Raw genomic sequence first — 16,779 nt, 5'->3', positions numbered from 1 at the left:
TTTTTTTCATTACAATAATATTTTATTGGGGCATTTCATTAAGTGCCATTCTTTCGCTAAAATAAAAATAAATACGACAGGCACCGCATTTATTTACATTTAATTTAATTTATTTTTGACGGGCATTTAACATTTATATTAGCATATTTAGTTAGTCTTGTCAATAATATATTAGTAATGCTTATTATGAAGATATACTTTGCCATGTTTCCGTTTGGTGTTTTTGAATGAACGAATAATTTCGTTCACTGTTCTTTCTGTCGTGAACGACTCGCTCGTTTTAATCGAATCAGTTGAGTCAACATTCGAATGACTCGCTAATAAGATAAAAGGTGCTCAGTTCGCCACCTACTGGCGTAGGCAAAGATTGATTAGCATGATTGTCGATTATTTGCATTTTTTTATTTATCCAAAACATATACAGGTGCATCTCAATAGTTTATTGAGATGCACCTGTAGTAGGCTACTTTAAGTATTAAAATATATAAAATCCAATATCCAAAACATATAGTACTTTAAGTATTAAAATAAATAATACATAATATGGTAAAGAGATCAAATTGATTAAATGAAGGGGAAAATAAAATAATTACACAATAAATATATACAAACACTTAGCAACAGGAACTCATCAGTGAATGGATTTAAACTACTCTGGGGTGGGATTAATAAAATAATTTATTGCAGTCCTACAGCCAAATATTTTATGTTCTTATATATTATTTTAACGTATATTAATAATATTGACAAATTATTCAAACTTTATTGGGTGTCACAAGAATCTTTATATGTTCTTCTGAAACTCTGCCTCTTTATGGAAAATGATCTCTAAACTTAATTGTTGTTTGGGTACAAGAAATAAACCACCAAATTATTATTATTATTATTATAAATAATAATAATAATAATAATACTGTATTTAAAATGATTTTTAAGATGAAAGCCAAATTGTAATGGAATAAAATAAAACAAATATTGTATAGACAGTTTTGTATTGATTATGATGAATTAAGCTGTATTCCCAAAGATGTAAAGTATGCTGATCGTAAACTCTTGATGATTCTGATCAGCCCTGTTCCCTTTTTTTTTTGCTGTTGTATCATCTTCCCATCCTCTATTCCACTGAAACCCTAGGGTACATTTGGTCATTGGACCGGACTACAAATAATTCTCCCCTATAAGTAGGGCAGAGCCGGCCATTCTTTGACAGTGGCACAGGGGTCTTTGCCAGAGAACTGGCCGTAATGGCACAATGAGATCTCGGCAGAGGGCCCAGCGGCGGCTGGGCACGAGACAGTGAATGTAGTTAAATGAGGACACAGAGACCTACTTACACCAACTAGGTACTGAGAGACAGACCCCGTAAGAAAGAGAAGTATGGCATATTTGCTGCTAGAAATCCCTTGATATTTTTTATATTATTTCATTACATTTTTAAAGCATTAGAGACAAATTATGTGTAACTAAAAATGTAGTCCCAAATGAACTAGCCTCTAGTGATAGATTAAAGTAGGACTAATTCATTCAGATTAATTGAATTAAGCCTTTTACATTTTATTTTGATGTTTCCATAATTTACATTGTACTTACTGTTTATTGCTAGAAAATAACTGTAATATATACTAATTATTTCTATATAGTTTTATTTTAGTATCATTGATATACTATATTGAATTTATTACTGGATTTTGAATTACATTTTATTTTTATATTTTCTGTTTTCATTTGATTTCAATTTTAAAGTTTTAGTAATTTTGTGTTTTTGTCATATTTATTCGTTTTTTTAAGTATGTCAGTTTTTATTAAGTTTTATTTTATATGTTTATACTCCAACTGAGAAATGAAAATGAGAAAAGTTGGCAGAAATAAAGTTTAATTTTTTTATTTAACAATGATTTTTTTTACAATGGTTTTAGTTGTAGTTAATAATATTTGAGGTTTGTGGTCAGTAAGATTTATTTTGAATGTAATATTTATACTCAGCAATCCACAATATTAAGTAGCACTGTTTTCAACATTAATAATACGTAAAATAATGTTTCTTCAGCTTTGTAACAAATAAATTACATTTTAAAATACAAAACATTTTAAGTTGATTTTTTTTAAATATTTTATTTTTGAAGATATGGGACAATTACTATGAGAATGTGATGGCGAATGGCTAGGACTAGATTTGCTGAGTAGTAATCTCATGTTTAGAGTCAAGCAGAAACACTTCCACATCTGTCAGCACAGCCGAGTGTGACCGGAGTCAGATGATGTCTGCGACTGGATCTCTACACCCATCCTCATTCCTGTGTGTTCAGCACAGCATACAAAGGCAATAACATGACATACAAAAATCAAATCAAATAAAAGCAACCATTTGCCAGACTTCTTGCTCATACACATAACACAATACATTAAATCACAACCACGCCGTCTCTCAGCCCATCTCTTTCCACTGCCGGTAGAAGTCAGTGATGCTCTTCAGCTCCATGCCTGCTGCTGCCACCGCCTGGACAGCCGCCTGCAGCCAGAGCAATGGACACAGAGTTAATGCAGCTTACAAACAGACCCCACTGCAATAACACTAAGCGTTCTTACAGAGAAACATCTGGACGATCTAAATTCTGCTAGGTCTGGGTGGAGCAGCAATGCTACAATACAGCTTAGCTTTTCCATCAAGAAGCAACATTTTACAGCAGAAGTAGCAACACATGCCACTGTATTGTGCATTTTTCAAAAAAATTAATCTTTCGTAATAATATACACTACCGTTCAAATGTTTTTTTTTTGTTTTTTTTTTTAAAGAAAGTAATACTTTTATTCAGCAAAGATATGTTAAATTGAAAAAAAAAAAAAAAGTAATAGTAAAGACTTCTGATAGTAAAGCGATGCTAAAAATTTCTACTAAAAAATGCATAAATGCTGTTCTTTTTAACTTTTAACTACTGAAAACTCAGCTTTGCCACCACAGGAATAAATTATATTTTGAACTATATTAAAATAGAAGACCGCTATTTTAAATTGTAATAATATTTAACAATATCACTGTACTTTTGATAAAATAAATGCAGCCTTTATGAGAATAAGAGACTTCTTTAAAATACATTAAAAATTGTACTGATCCCAAACTTTTGAACGTTTACATACATACACATATACACAGATATATATATATATACATATGTACGGTGGCCGAGAAGTGCAAAGCAAATCACAATTCTGAAAACAAAATAACAAATTACAAACGCAAATGCAACATCAGCTCCAGTGGTGCAGATGGATAAGCGTGTGTCATTGGCTTTTTGACGTGATCGACCCTGGTTCGATCCCGCCTTTTGCCGAACTTTTTTTTCCCCAAATCTCGTATTAGCAATGGATTCTATTCTTTTTGATTATTTCCTTCATTTTTATTGAAAATAAATGCCTTTACGATGTGATACGAGATTTGAAAAGGGAGGAAAAAAAAGTTCGGCAAAAGGTGGGATCGAACCCGGGTCGATCGCGTCAAAAAGCCAATGACACACGCTTAACCATCTGCGCCACTGGAGCTGATGTTTTACGGTCACTTTTAACAATGTAAATAGATACCGCATATTTTTTATTCCAGAGTAAGGACCACACACACACACACACACACACACACACACATATATATATATCAGGCTGCATTTATTTGATCAAAAATACAGTACTGTTTTGAAATATTTCAATTTAAAATAACTATTTGAATATATTTTAGAGTGTAATTTATTAACGTGATGCAAAGCTGATTTTTCAGCATCATTACTCCAGTCTTCAGTGTCACATGATCCTTCAGAAATCATTCTAATATGCCGATTTGCTGCTCAAGAAACATTCCTATTATCATCAAATGTTGAAAACTGTTGTGCTGCTTAATATTTTTGTGGAAATGGATAGATGTGTTCAGGAATCTTTCATGAATACAAAGTTCAAAAGAACAGTATTTATTTGAAATCTTCTGTAACATCATAAAGATCTTTACTGTCACTTTTAATCAATTTAAAGTAAATTTCCCCCCAAAAAATCTTATACTATGTTATAATGTTCTACAATACCATTCTATTATGATGGTAAAAGTTTATTTGCAGTCTGCTAATGCCCAGCTGACCTTCATGGAAGCTGATCTTTCAGTCAGCTCCTCTAGTGAGTGTCCTGTCAGAATGGTCACCATGCCAGCGGTGTCTTCATCTCCACTGCTCTGAGATCCCGTCAGCTGGCGACAGCTGTCCACCATCTTATACAGGTGCCTGTCAACAGGAACAATCAGAGTTGAGACCGTGTCTGCAGAAAACCCTACAGGACTTCAAGACTGCAGTCAAAATGACAAAATGGAAGTGAAGGGGATGTGGCTTACCAGGCTTCAATGTCCTGTCGTTTTAATTTGTCTCTCTCAAAGCTTCTTCCCGACTCTTTCTGGCAGCGGATGTACCTGTTGCATAATCAGTGACAATAAAAGCTCAAGCGTGAAACATTAAACCGTAGACTTTCTCAATAGCACCGTCTCAAATTGAAATGCATGTTAGAATCAGACATCTTGCTCTACAGGTCTGCCGTCTACAGTTTGGAAGAGTTTTACAATACCAGCGTGGCTAAAACTCTCTGCTGAGCTCAAAACGTACCTGTTCCCCTTCCGGAACTCTGTCTCGAGGAATCTGATTCCATCTCTCGCTCCAGAGTTCTCTTTCTTCAGCAAATCCAGACCATCAATCACTGCAAGAGATCAGAAATTCATCTCAGTCAAGCAATTTGTACAAACACATCATTCCTGGCGCACGTTCTGTACAAAAAGTCCATACTTTTCATTACTTTTGAGGTACAAACTGGAGGAATTTAGAGCTTGAATCATTTAAAGTGCAGCGATTAAAAAGAACTAGTGTAAACATTCTGTTAGCCAATTAAAAATATTGGCCAATTAAATCACAAGATGCCATACAGATGTCAAGTATCTACGCCAAGACGATTCACAGGGCTCCTACTCTTTTTTTAAAGATGAATTTCCTTTTCCATGACTTTCCCAGTTTCTAGACTGAATAAGGACTGCTAAAAATCATTTTGAGTCAGACTGACATGCTAATAAAACATTCAGAATGATTTGTGAACCATTTTGACCAACTCAAAAAAATTATTTGCAGGACTTTAGTTATTTTAGTATTGTTTATGCTATTATAGTATTTATTAATATTTTGAATGAGCTTATATTTTTATATATCACCTATTTTAATTTTAGCAATTTTATGTTTTTGTCTTTTTTTTATATTTCTATACAGCTTTAATTTATTTTTATTTCAGTAATTTTATTACTTCATCTTAAACATCCATTTCTCATTTTTTAGTTTTTCATCAAATATTAAAATATAAATATTTTATTTAAACTTATACACAATAACTAGCAGTGTTATTTAAGTATTATTTATATAGTATTATAGTATTTATTAGCATTTTGGATTTGCTTTTTGTCAGTAATTTTGTTTTGTGCTTTTGTCATTTTTATTCGTTTTTTTTTTTAGTATTTCAATATAGCTTTATTTTATTTTATTTCAGTTTTAGTAATTTTAGCACTTTAATTTAAACTTACTTATTTCTAATTTGTATTCAAGTTTCAGTTTTTCATCAAATATTTAAACTATAAATATTTCATTTCGCCGTTAATAATAATAATAATAATAAAAAAAGATTTTAATTGTTTTAGTTAACAATAACACTGTTAAATAGCTGACCAGCAGAGTATAAACAGATAAATATGCATTCACTATAGAAATTTTAATGAATTAATAAGATTCAATTAAATTGCATGACATTTCCAGACTTGAAAAACAATTTTTAAATCCCCTGCCATTTCCAGATTTCCCACAACTGTGGAAACTCTCATTAGGAGACGAGAGGAGACACGCGGGCTGACCTGTGCGAGGGATGATGATGATGAAGCAGCCGCTGGCAGCCAGCTGTCTGAGCAGCCCCAGGTGCTGGCAGAGAACCACGGTATCTGGCACCAGATAAGGAGACATGGAGGACTGCGCTTTGGGCTGCTGCAGACTTCCCTCCAGCTGAGAGACCTCCAACTGCAGACAGAGGAAATGCTTCATTACTGCGCCCATTAATTGAGTACATTTGGATAAATGATGTGAGCCAGATGTGCATTAACAAAAGTTACAAATAAACCCAACAGCTGGTCTGACCTGTAGGCGCAACTGGGCCATATCTCTCATGAGTCGGTTTCTGCGAGCTTCCTCCTCCGCCTGTGGACGAGCCGAGGCAAGGTCAATATAACCTCAAAACATGACTCAGATTTTACCCTCAGTAAACACAAGGTGCGAATAAGGAGCTAAATATATGTTTGACCTTAATAAGGAAGAGAAAATAGAGGAGTAGTATACTGTAAACAGCCAGACACATACATAAAAAGATCAGGTGGTTTGTGCATATGTTTTGTGCATTTCTTTTTAAAAGAATACCTTAAAGCTCCCTTAAAGAGATGAATGATTAAACCACAGATATCTTTAACCTTACTATTCTGGGAAGTGAACTACAAAAAGGGCACCTTGCTGTTTCACACATTATATTCCCTCCAAAGGCAATAATATAAGAGAAAGGAAAAAGAAAGGCTGAGAGATAAATATGAAATATAAAACACAAGTGTTTGTTCTTCTATAAATCTTAAGATGGCTTTGGAGATGACATTTTTTTGCATACTGTGCCCTAACTGTATGCAAAAAATACCATGCTCCATATGTTTCTTGTCTTCAGACGTTTTCTGTTTCTTTTATACACTACCGTTTAAAAGTTGGACTTTCATTCATATTGTTACACCAAGAACCTATTTCAAATTAATGCTGTTCTGTTAAACATTATATTCAAAGAATCCTGAAAAATATAGTCCAAAAAAATAAGCAGCACAACTGTTATACTACGATTCAACACTGATAATACTAAATGTTTCTTAAGCACTAAATCAGCATATTAGAATGATTTCTGAAGGATCATGTGACACTAAAGACTGGAGTAATGATGCTGAAAATTCAGCTTTAACATCACAGGAATTAATTACATTTTAAAATATATTCAAATACAAAACAGCTATTTTAAATGGCAATACTATTTTACAATATTAGCTTAACTGTATGGTTGATCAAATAAATGCATCCTTGTTAAGCATAAGACACTTTCAAAATCAATAATAAAAAAAAAAATCTTAACAAACCCAAACCTTTAAATGGTAGTGTATATAATGATGCTGAAAATTCAGCTTTAACATCACAGGAATTAATTACATTTTAAAATATATTCAAATACAAAACAGCTATTTTAAATGGCAATACTATTTTACAATATTAGCTTAACTGTATGGTTGATCAAATAAATGCATCCTTGTTAAGCATGACACTTTCAAAATCAATAATAAAAAAAAAATCTTAACAAACCCAAACCTTTAAATGGTAGTGTATATAATGTCACTGTTTAAACGCACAGGACACTTGACAATAGAGGCGGATACTGTCAAACAGAAATGTTGGAGAACTTTTTAGTCATTATGTCTTACAGACCAAAATATCTGTAATGACTAAAACAGGATCAATAAAGCAGGACAAAATGGACTGATAGCCTACCGCTGCTATCCAACATTTTAAAACCCTCCACGAGTTCCGTGTTCATCTTTGGATCTGCATAAAGTTACATTTTTGTGCATTCAAAACATTGAGTTTTGCCTAAAGACTGCATGATTCATGTGTATGAACTCCTGTGCTTCCACTAACCTCACCTGAATGCCAAAAGATGGTTTCAGATTAGATCTAACACTATCTGACATGTAACAATGATTAAAAATCTAAATTAAGAGGACAATTGGATGTGAGTGTTAAGATGTTGGCTAAATGTCAGAAACGGAAAATTCTAAATGTAATTTTCTTATTTAGCTGTTTACACACATGCAACAAGATCTAATCAGGATATCTGTAGGACAGCACAAATGCAGACTACAACCAACAGAAACTGCTTTTGAAAATCATGCAGGACTCTCAAACTCTGAGCTTATTTAACAGCAGGGACACAAAGTTCATGCTGATTGCCGTGGTCGTGCTGTAGTGGCGTCTTATGAGAGATCTGTGCCTTTCATTGCAGACTTATTCCATGAGCTTGTCATGGACTGCCAGCCATTCTTTTCATTCGCAGACCTTGAAAGTTTTAATGAAATTGTACCAGAAAGAGCCACCTCTTCACCGGCACAGCAAGGTGGCACTTCAACCATCATTTGTTCTACCCGTAAGGGCTGCATGGTTGCTTGGCAACATAAGGCTCTCAAGCAAAAGCTCACAAATGTGGTGAGGTTTTATGAAAAAAAGCCTTGTTTTCTTTACTGTAGACATGTCTGTGTGGACCCTATCATTAAGATGCACTTTCCGTGACTATTTCTGCAAATATTTAAGTGCTACGACTACTGAAATCCCCAATCGAGCCAATGCATCTGAACACACAAAAGAGATCAGCTGAGTTACTGTTTCAAGAGAAAAAAAGTTCAGAGTGTAAATCAATACAAAGCTGTTATTGCTCCACTAATAGCTTGCTTTTATGCCTTTCTTTCATTACTATTCAATCTCATGTCTTTTACCATGCGGAACTGGGCCTTGGCCTGCTGAACCAGGTTGTCCTCCTCTGATTGGCTGATGCTGGTAAAGATGCCCGCCTCCGGGTTGAAGTGCAACACGTTGCCTTGGAGATTTGTGAGGAAGTGACCAAAGCTGCGAATGCAGCACACACGCACCACACACTGGACAGCACCGAGAAAACAAGACATAAAGGAGGAACATGAGAGAATGCAAAAGACACAATGTTAATTATACTTGTGTAATGTAACGAAACCCTCTGCATTCTAATTAGCTGCAATCAAGTACTCAATTTTCACTGAACAAACATTACTGTGAAAAATGATAGTCATGTAGGGATGAGTGAGAATCCTAAGAAATGTAAGGATTACAATTGTTTTAGTACTTTTGAAGAAGCACCAAATTATTCTATTCTATTATAATATATACATTTTTTTGTTCTATTTCAGATAAATAGTGTTCATATCGATATCGGAATTATATCGTATCGACCGAAATTAAGAAATATACCGTGATATCAATTTTGGCCATATCGTCCAGCCCTACATATACACTACCGCTTAAAATTTTTGAGTCGGTAAGACTTTAATGTTTTTTTTTTTAAATCTCTTATGCACACCGAGGCTGCATTTATTTGATAAAAGATACAATAAAAAACAGCAATACTAGCGAAATATTATTACAATTTAAAATAATTGTTTTCTATTTAAATATATTAATTACACGACTCTGTGGAATACTTGGTCAATCGCGCCATCCAGCGGTATGTTATTCCCAGATAACAACCGCCAAATTGAATAACACACCACTCATCCGGGTACTACTTATATGCTTAACGAGTCACTCCTTTATTCTGAGATAACAACCGGCTGGATGTACATTATCCCTTACTTAAAAGTGTAATTTATTTCTATGATGGCAAAGCTGAATTTTCAGCATCATTACTCAAGTCTTTAGTGTCATATGATCCTTCAGAAATCATTCTGATGCTGATTTGATGCTCAAGAAACATTTCGTATTATTATGAATGTTGAGAACAGTTCGGCTACAAAAAAAAAAAAAAATTCTAATCTTACTGACCCCAAACTTTTAAATAGTAGTGTATATTATAAAATATTTTTTAAGTACCATTAATTAGAGTTAAGACTCAAATGCAAGCAAAATGTAGTAAAAACCTAGTTATCAGTAATGTTTTGTTTTCCACACAGTTTTTACTAAAAAGAACAAAGATAGTCATACATGAAACATGTGATTTAAATGTCTTTGATGACACAAACAAATTGTTGAATCAGTTGTTCAGATAAATTTTTGAATCGTTAAAAAGACTTAAAAAGGAAAATAGTGAAACAGCACAGCTGCCACAAAACTTCTTCCATGTGTCCTTCCTATGAGCACACAAGGAGGTAAGTGTGATGGTTACCTCATCCAGAGGGGTAAGAGGGGGTCTCTGGCTAGTGAAGTCCAGGCGTCGATGGGCTACGCTGAGGGCAGGAAGGTGACGGAGGGCCAGATCCTCTGGCAAGAGCAGCGTCTGGACCAAACCAGGCTGCTCACACTCATTCAGCAGTTCTGTTACATGCTTATTCAGACCTAAATCTGCAAGAGAACCAGATAAAAAATCTTGTTATTATTTAAAAAAAAAAAGTGATTTTAATCCATTAATAAAACAGTTTTTATAAGCTGATATCTCTTACCTGTTTCTAACATCTTGCTGCCCTCAGGAAGCAAATTAAGCAGCACTGAGAGTCTGTTCCACAAGCTCTGAGAACTCTGTTTGGGTAGATACCAAAGACCATCATGTATACAATGTATAACAGTACCAACATGTATAACAGCAACAACATATAACAATACCTAAGCAAACAAATGATTACGCTGTTTACTCTGGTAAAATGCACAATTTCAGATTCACATGTACCTGAGCGCACATGAGGATGATATCAGTGTTCGTCCTCAGCCAATCCAAGAAGACCTTCACCACCTGGATGAGACCCTGATTGGTCAGAATCACCAGTCGCTCAGAAAGGGTTTTCTCACTGTGAAACGAATGGTTGCTGTGCTCACTGCCCTCAGAATCAGAGTCAGGATCTGTGTACGACAAATCAAATATTCTTAGTTTTATAAGAATGGACTAAATATGCACTTTTTGAAGGAAATAACAGTGCTTGAAAGGCAGAGTAACAGTACAGTGTTAAGGTTTTAGGTAATTTCAGGCTTTAGGAAATGTTACATCAGAGTTTTAAACTTCAAATTTCTTAAAAATTATACACTACTGTTCAAAAGTTTGGGGGTTAGTAACTTTTTTTTTTTTTTTTAAAGAAGTTTATACTTTTAAGCAAGGATGCATTCAATTGAACAAAAGTGATAGTAAATACATTTATAATGTTCTATATAACTTCTATTTCAAATAAATGTTTTTTTTTTTAACTTTCTATTCATCAAAGCAGTGCAACTGTTTCTTTCCTGCATTGATAATAGAAAGAAACCTTAATATGTAGTATATATAAAATGAATCTTAATAATAAGAAATTTCTCATGCACCAAATCAGAATATTAGAATGATTTTTGAAGGATCATGTGACACTAAAGACTGGAGTGTAATGATGCTGAAAATTCATCTTTGAATCACAGGAATAAATTACATTTTAAAATACAGTAAAACAGAAATCAAGTATTTTAAATTGTCATTTAAAACAGTATTAATGGTTTTTTTTTTTCTGTATTTTTGATCCAATAAATGCAGCTTTGGGGAGCATAAGAAACTTCTTACTAGGCCCAAACTTTTTAAATGGTAGTGTAAAGCATAAAAAGTAGTTTAAAGGGATAGTTCACCTAAAAATGAAAATTTGATGTTTATCTGCTTACCCCCAGGGCATCCAAGATGTAGGTGACTTTGTTTCTTCAGTAGAACACAAACGAAGATTTTTAACTCATACCGTTGCAGTTTGTCAGTCATATAATGGGATATAAAGTGAATGGGAATCACGGCTTTGAGAATCAAAAAAACAGATCGCAGACTTATAAGTGCATTACCGCCACCTATCTCTCAAATGGACCATTGACACTCCTAATTGAGATTGTAGCTAGAGTGTCAATGGTCCATTTGAGAGATAGGTGGCGGTAATGCACTTATAAGTCTGCGATCGGCCGTAAAGCAAGAAGACGTGTCACGCCGGCTGAAGAAGACACGAACGCTCAATGGTCCATTTGAGAGATAGGTGGCGGTAATGCACTTATAAGTCTGCGATCGGCCGTAAAGCAAGAAGAAGACGTGTCACGCCGGCTGAAGAAGACACGAACGCACGTGCTCAGGACAGTTCGGACATTGCAGTAAATCAGAGGTAAAAAACGATATAAATACTGTTCAGTTTCTTGCACAGATCGATCGTTTCGTGTCTTTACACATCAATGTATCGTCACAAGCTGCAGGGTTTAATTTGGTTTTGTTTGTGTATGTTTTTTTTACTTTCAAAGCCGTGATTCCCATTCACTTCCATTATAAGACTGACAGACCGCAACTGACAGACTGAGTTAAAAATCTTAGTTTGTGTTCTACTGAAGAAACAAAGTCACCTACATATTGGATGCCCTGGGGGTAAGCAGATAAACATAAAATTGTCATTTTTGGGTGAACTATCCCTTTAAGACTGAAATAATGTGCAAAAAAAAAAACGAAATTAATTGGAAAAAACTCAATCACTTTTTTGTAAGCAAGTTACCATTGTCATTGGTTCCATTAGCAATCTCTGGACTCATGCTTCGTGGTATTTCTCCAGTAGGAGGTGTGGCTTCTTGGACTGGGGCAGGGTTTGAGTCTGGGACGGGGTTAGTGGGAGCTGCAGGGCGGAGCAGTACATTGCTAAATGTGGGGGCGAGTCGAAAGCAGCGTTTGGCTTGGAATAGCTGAGAGGACATGGCCTGCAGGTTACTGCTAATGCTGGCATCATTAGACACTAACGGGCCATTGGTTACTGGAGGTGTAGAGTTCTCCTCCCTAGACGGTTGCGGTTGCTCATCTTCCTCTTGTTGCTGCTGTTGTTGTGGCGCATTCTCTGCATCCTCCATGTCTTCGAGGTCTGAACGAGATTCCTGACTGTTCATGTCAGAGTCCGTCTCGACATCAAAAGCCGTGCCGCCCTCGTCCTCCTCCGAACCACTTTCCCAGCTGCCATCCTCTGGCAGTGGTCCCCTCCGCCCTTCCCTTCCTAAAGAGTTCATCTGGACCGTAGTGGCTCCCACACTGTCGACCAGACCACTGCCTTCCTCATCCTCTTCTTCGTCACTCTCAAATCCCTCGCTCAGGTCGCTCTCGTCCTCCTTGTGAGCGCAGCGTCTGCGGCGAAGCATAGAGAGCCGTGAGAACTTCCGCTTCTGTTTTTGCTTCTCCTCAGCTGATCTTTTCTTCTCCAGGCTTTTCTTTGTCCCCGCTGTCCTTCCGTTCCCCTTAGGCTCATCTTCCTTGTTCTTCTTCTCCTCATCCTCCTCTTCATCATCTTCTTCTAGGGAGCCGTTCTGCAGGGTTCTCTCCTCTGAGAGAGCAGCACTACTGTGATCTCTGGCATCAGCGTCGTCTATGAACAAATGCATCACATTGTGTAGGTTAGTTTTAAGTGAAGTGTCACATGACAGCAAAAAGCAGAAACAAAAGCTTTTCCAAATCCTAGTGAGCTGCCTAACTAGAAAGCATTAAGGCACCATAGGTGCTTCATGACAAAAAAACATTATTGTGCTTTCTAAGATTCCAAATATTGGCAAAAATCTAAGGCAGCACTGCATATATTCTTCACAGATACAACTTCTGTGGCAAATTACAAACGTACCCAAAAGTACATTATAATCAGAAAGACAAAATGAAAAAGAGAAAAGAGAATTACCAGTGTTATCAGTGCGCAGAGGTGGGACGTCACTCTCGCCCTCCTCCAGTTCAGCTTGCAGTCGAATGTTGACATGATTGACCAAATGGGAGAACAGAGCCAACGTGAAAGCGATGGAGGCACTGTACTGCTTTGAAGCTAGAATTGAATTACAGTTGCACAGATGAGTTAGTACTTCATTTGCAAAAAAAGTTAAATAACAACTGTGGTTTAAAAGCTTCCAACAGTTCAATAAACGGGTATTAAATTGACAGATATTTGATATATCATTTTAATATCCCGACTTTTCCAGGATGGAAACACCCTGATATTTCCAGGTTTTTCATTGCATAGCATATTCTCACATAAAATTTTTATTAAAATTTTTATTTTATATCTACTTGTCATTAACAAATTTTACACACACTATATATATATATATATATATATACACATATAGTCAACTAAAACAAACTATTAAAATTTTTTTTTAATTAAAAATAGTTGAAATAAATATTTAAAATAATAGATGAAACACTAATGAAAATTAGAAATGGTGCCCTGAAATAAAAATAGAGTACTAAAATTATAAAAACTGAAATAAAAATTCAAGTTAAATAGAAATATATAAAAAAACTAACTAATACAAATGACAAAAGCACATAACAAAACTAAATATTTATCTAAAATTAAAACATCAAAATTAAAATCTAATTCAAAATATGAATAAATACTATAAAAGTAATTATATGTCATAGTTGAAAAACAGTGGTCGTCCACTAGTCTTAAGTAAGTTCCCGACCACAACATGTTCCAAACCAAAGGTATTAAGTATATTTATCACTTGTCCTTTACAGTGTTGTATCTGGTCAGGATGCAGTATTTCATTTAATTTCATGAAACCAGCACTATTTTTAGATTGGTGAAGCAGTACCTGTCTGCTTATTCAGTGCAACATAATTAATGACAAGATGACTTTGCGTAAAATGAGCAGCAGATGTTGTGATCAATTCTTTCGGTCCATACTTACCCCCTCTCTTCAAACTGTGCACCACCATAAGACAAGTCACCACCATCTTGAATATGAGGCTGTCAGGAAGCACAGAACAGACCGAGTCGTGCTCTTCCTCCTCCTCACTGGCTGACTGGCTGCCATGAGCAGGAAGTGGGAGGTAGAACAGCACCAGGTTAAAGTCTTCCAGCACAGACTGGCACAGTGATGTCAGCTCCGTCTCCATCAGACTAAAGAGGTGACAGGATATTAGTCAAGTTGATTTGATTCTCAAATTATATGTTTCAGGTGAGGAATGATTTTTAATAACATTAAACAGGTTCAACTGGAGGTGATGCTCTCACCTGTTCTTGGGCTGCAGCAGGCTCTGCAAATACATGAAGCTCACCAGCAGTCTTTTGATGTCTTTTGACCTGAAGCAAGAATAACTTAATGTGAGTGCTACTTGCCCATGCTAGTCTACACCATGACGCTACAATGCTTTATGGTATGGTTTCCAGTAGGGATGTGCCCGAATCCGAATACTGCGTTCGGAAAGGAAATGACATGTACTACAGAACCCCTAAAGGGAATAAATACGGCATATAAGGGAATATAAATAATAATTATGGTATGGTTTCCAGTAGGGATGTGCCCGAATCCGAATACTGTGTTCGGAAAGGAAATGACATGTACTACAGAACCCCTAAAGGGAATAAATACAGCATATAAGGGAATATAAATAATAATAAAATTATTTCAATGCTTATTAAAATTATTTCAAGGCCCATTCAATGCTTTCTCTCGCAATTATATTGTTAGGTAATTATACTATATTTAAATCACAGGCATCAGGAAGCCGCTATTAATATGCGGGGCAATGAAATTGTTTTTGAATGCACGCTTGCTTTTTACTTTCACTTTCGAGATTCGTGATCACACGTACTCTGGGTATACTACGGCGCGACAGTACTTATCACACATTTTATAAGATTAGATGTTTGTCAGTGGTGCTCAGGATCTGGAAATCATTCGCTATCGTCCTATCAGTCATCTCTCCTTACTCTGTTTAAGTGGTAAGTGAAAGTTTATGTACTGTAATGTAACAGGCTACCAACCGGCCAACCATGTCCCTTTAGTGTCTCCGTAGAATGTGTTATTCGTTTTCCGTGCCTTTCCGAATACGGATTCACTATTCGGGCACATCCCTTGTTTCCAGGTTACTGAGTGCTTTATAGGGTACTGTTAGGTGTTGTTTACTGATATTCCGGTCTCTAGATAAGGTTCAGGGGCTATATTACAAAAACTTCTTGACTTAAGTTTTGAAAAACCTTGATTTCCTAAATGCAAACTACAATGGTTACTATACAGATAGGACAGGATTATGCTTTAGGATGAGTCTTAATATCAAGATTATGAATTTTGTTGTTCACCAGGCAAAAATCACATGTCTGACTAATTAGATAAGCAATAGCACACATATCCTTAAAAAGCTGCATAATTTAAGTAATCATTTATGTCCTCATCACAAACAATGCAGGACAAGTAATGCGTTGATGATTAATACTTGGGGATGGGTTTAAGCTACGAGTAATAATAGTAGTAATGATTGTCTTAGGTAGCACCAGTAATACAATTTATAATAATAATAAAATAAATTTAACTTTTCTTTGGTTTTAAAAACCAACGAGTCATTACAATTTTATTTAAATTAAAATGTAATCCTATTTACTGTACTAATGCATTTAGTCTAAATGTGCCACAAAAAACAACAACAAAAAACTGTTGGTCTTGTTGTTTCTTGTCCTCTGAAACAACCAATTTCACTTAAAAACCATCAGACTATGAAAGTTAAATGGCAGAGAAGAAAAACATAATATTGATAGGTTAGAGCATTACTTAAAATCACTTGAGCACTTCAAGCACAATTTAGATCAGTGTTTCTGTACTAGGCGTCTGCTGGATGACTTATTGAATTCAATTCAATTATCTTAAAATAAATCTAATTAAAATGTTAAAAAATATAAAATCAATTAAAATCAAATCAAATATTTTTTTAATGTTCTCCCTCAGCAACTATTATTTTATTAACACTCAATTCTTGAAACTTCTGCAATCAAAAAAATAATTGTAGTCTATTTACTATATTGATACTCACAGTTTCTGGTGGTAGAAAAAATTTGAAAGCAAGCAGCTTTTTCAATTACAGCAGAAATACCAGTAGAAATATTATAGCCTATATGAATACCGTGGGCCTTTGAATACTGTGTTGAACGATGGAAAGTAGGGCTGTGCGATTTGGGGGAAAATATCAAATTGCGATTTTTTT

General features: G+C 35.2%; 1 protein-coding gene across 1 annotated transcript in view; it reads right to left on the bottom strand.

Moving 5' to 3' along the window:
* Positions 1 to 2,419: 2,419 nt before the first annotated feature.
* The window catches only part of LOC107671430 (protein SMG5-like), a 20,442-nt gene continuing 6,082 nt past the window's right edge, over positions 2,420 to 16,779 (bottom strand). The window contains exons 9-22 of the mRNA XM_016464352.1: positions 14,816 to 14,884; positions 14,490 to 14,701; positions 13,481 to 13,618; positions 12,326 to 13,177; positions 10,525 to 10,694; positions 10,301 to 10,376; positions 10,027 to 10,202; positions 8,612 to 8,770; positions 6,186 to 6,245; positions 5,909 to 6,068; positions 4,629 to 4,719; positions 4,364 to 4,438; positions 4,118 to 4,256; positions 2,420 to 2,509 (exon numbers count right to left, since the gene is read on the bottom strand). Of these exons, the coding sequence (XP_016319838.1) occupies positions 2,426 to 2,509; positions 4,118 to 4,256; positions 4,364 to 4,438; positions 4,629 to 4,719; positions 5,909 to 6,068; positions 6,186 to 6,245; positions 8,612 to 8,770; positions 10,027 to 10,202; positions 10,301 to 10,376; positions 10,525 to 10,694; positions 12,326 to 13,177; positions 13,481 to 13,618; positions 14,490 to 14,701; positions 14,816 to 14,884 (2,461 nt within the window). The 3' untranslated portion in view covers positions 2,420 to 2,425. The remainder of the gene's footprint in view (positions 2,510 to 4,117; positions 4,257 to 4,363; positions 4,439 to 4,628; positions 4,720 to 5,908; positions 6,069 to 6,185; positions 6,246 to 8,611; positions 8,771 to 10,026; positions 10,203 to 10,300; positions 10,377 to 10,524; positions 10,695 to 12,325; positions 13,178 to 13,480; positions 13,619 to 14,489; positions 14,702 to 14,815; positions 14,885 to 16,779) is intronic.

The sequence above is a fragment of the Sinocyclocheilus anshuiensis genome, unplaced genomic scaffold (genome assembly GCF_001515605.1).
Source record: "Sinocyclocheilus anshuiensis isolate Anshui unplaced genomic scaffold, SAMN03320099.WGS_v1.1 scaffold552, whole genome shotgun sequence".
Classification (NCBI taxonomy): Eukaryota; Metazoa; Chordata; class Actinopteri; order Cypriniformes; family Cyprinidae; genus Sinocyclocheilus; species Sinocyclocheilus anshuiensis.
This window is presented reverse-complemented; position numbering and strand designations above follow the sequence as displayed.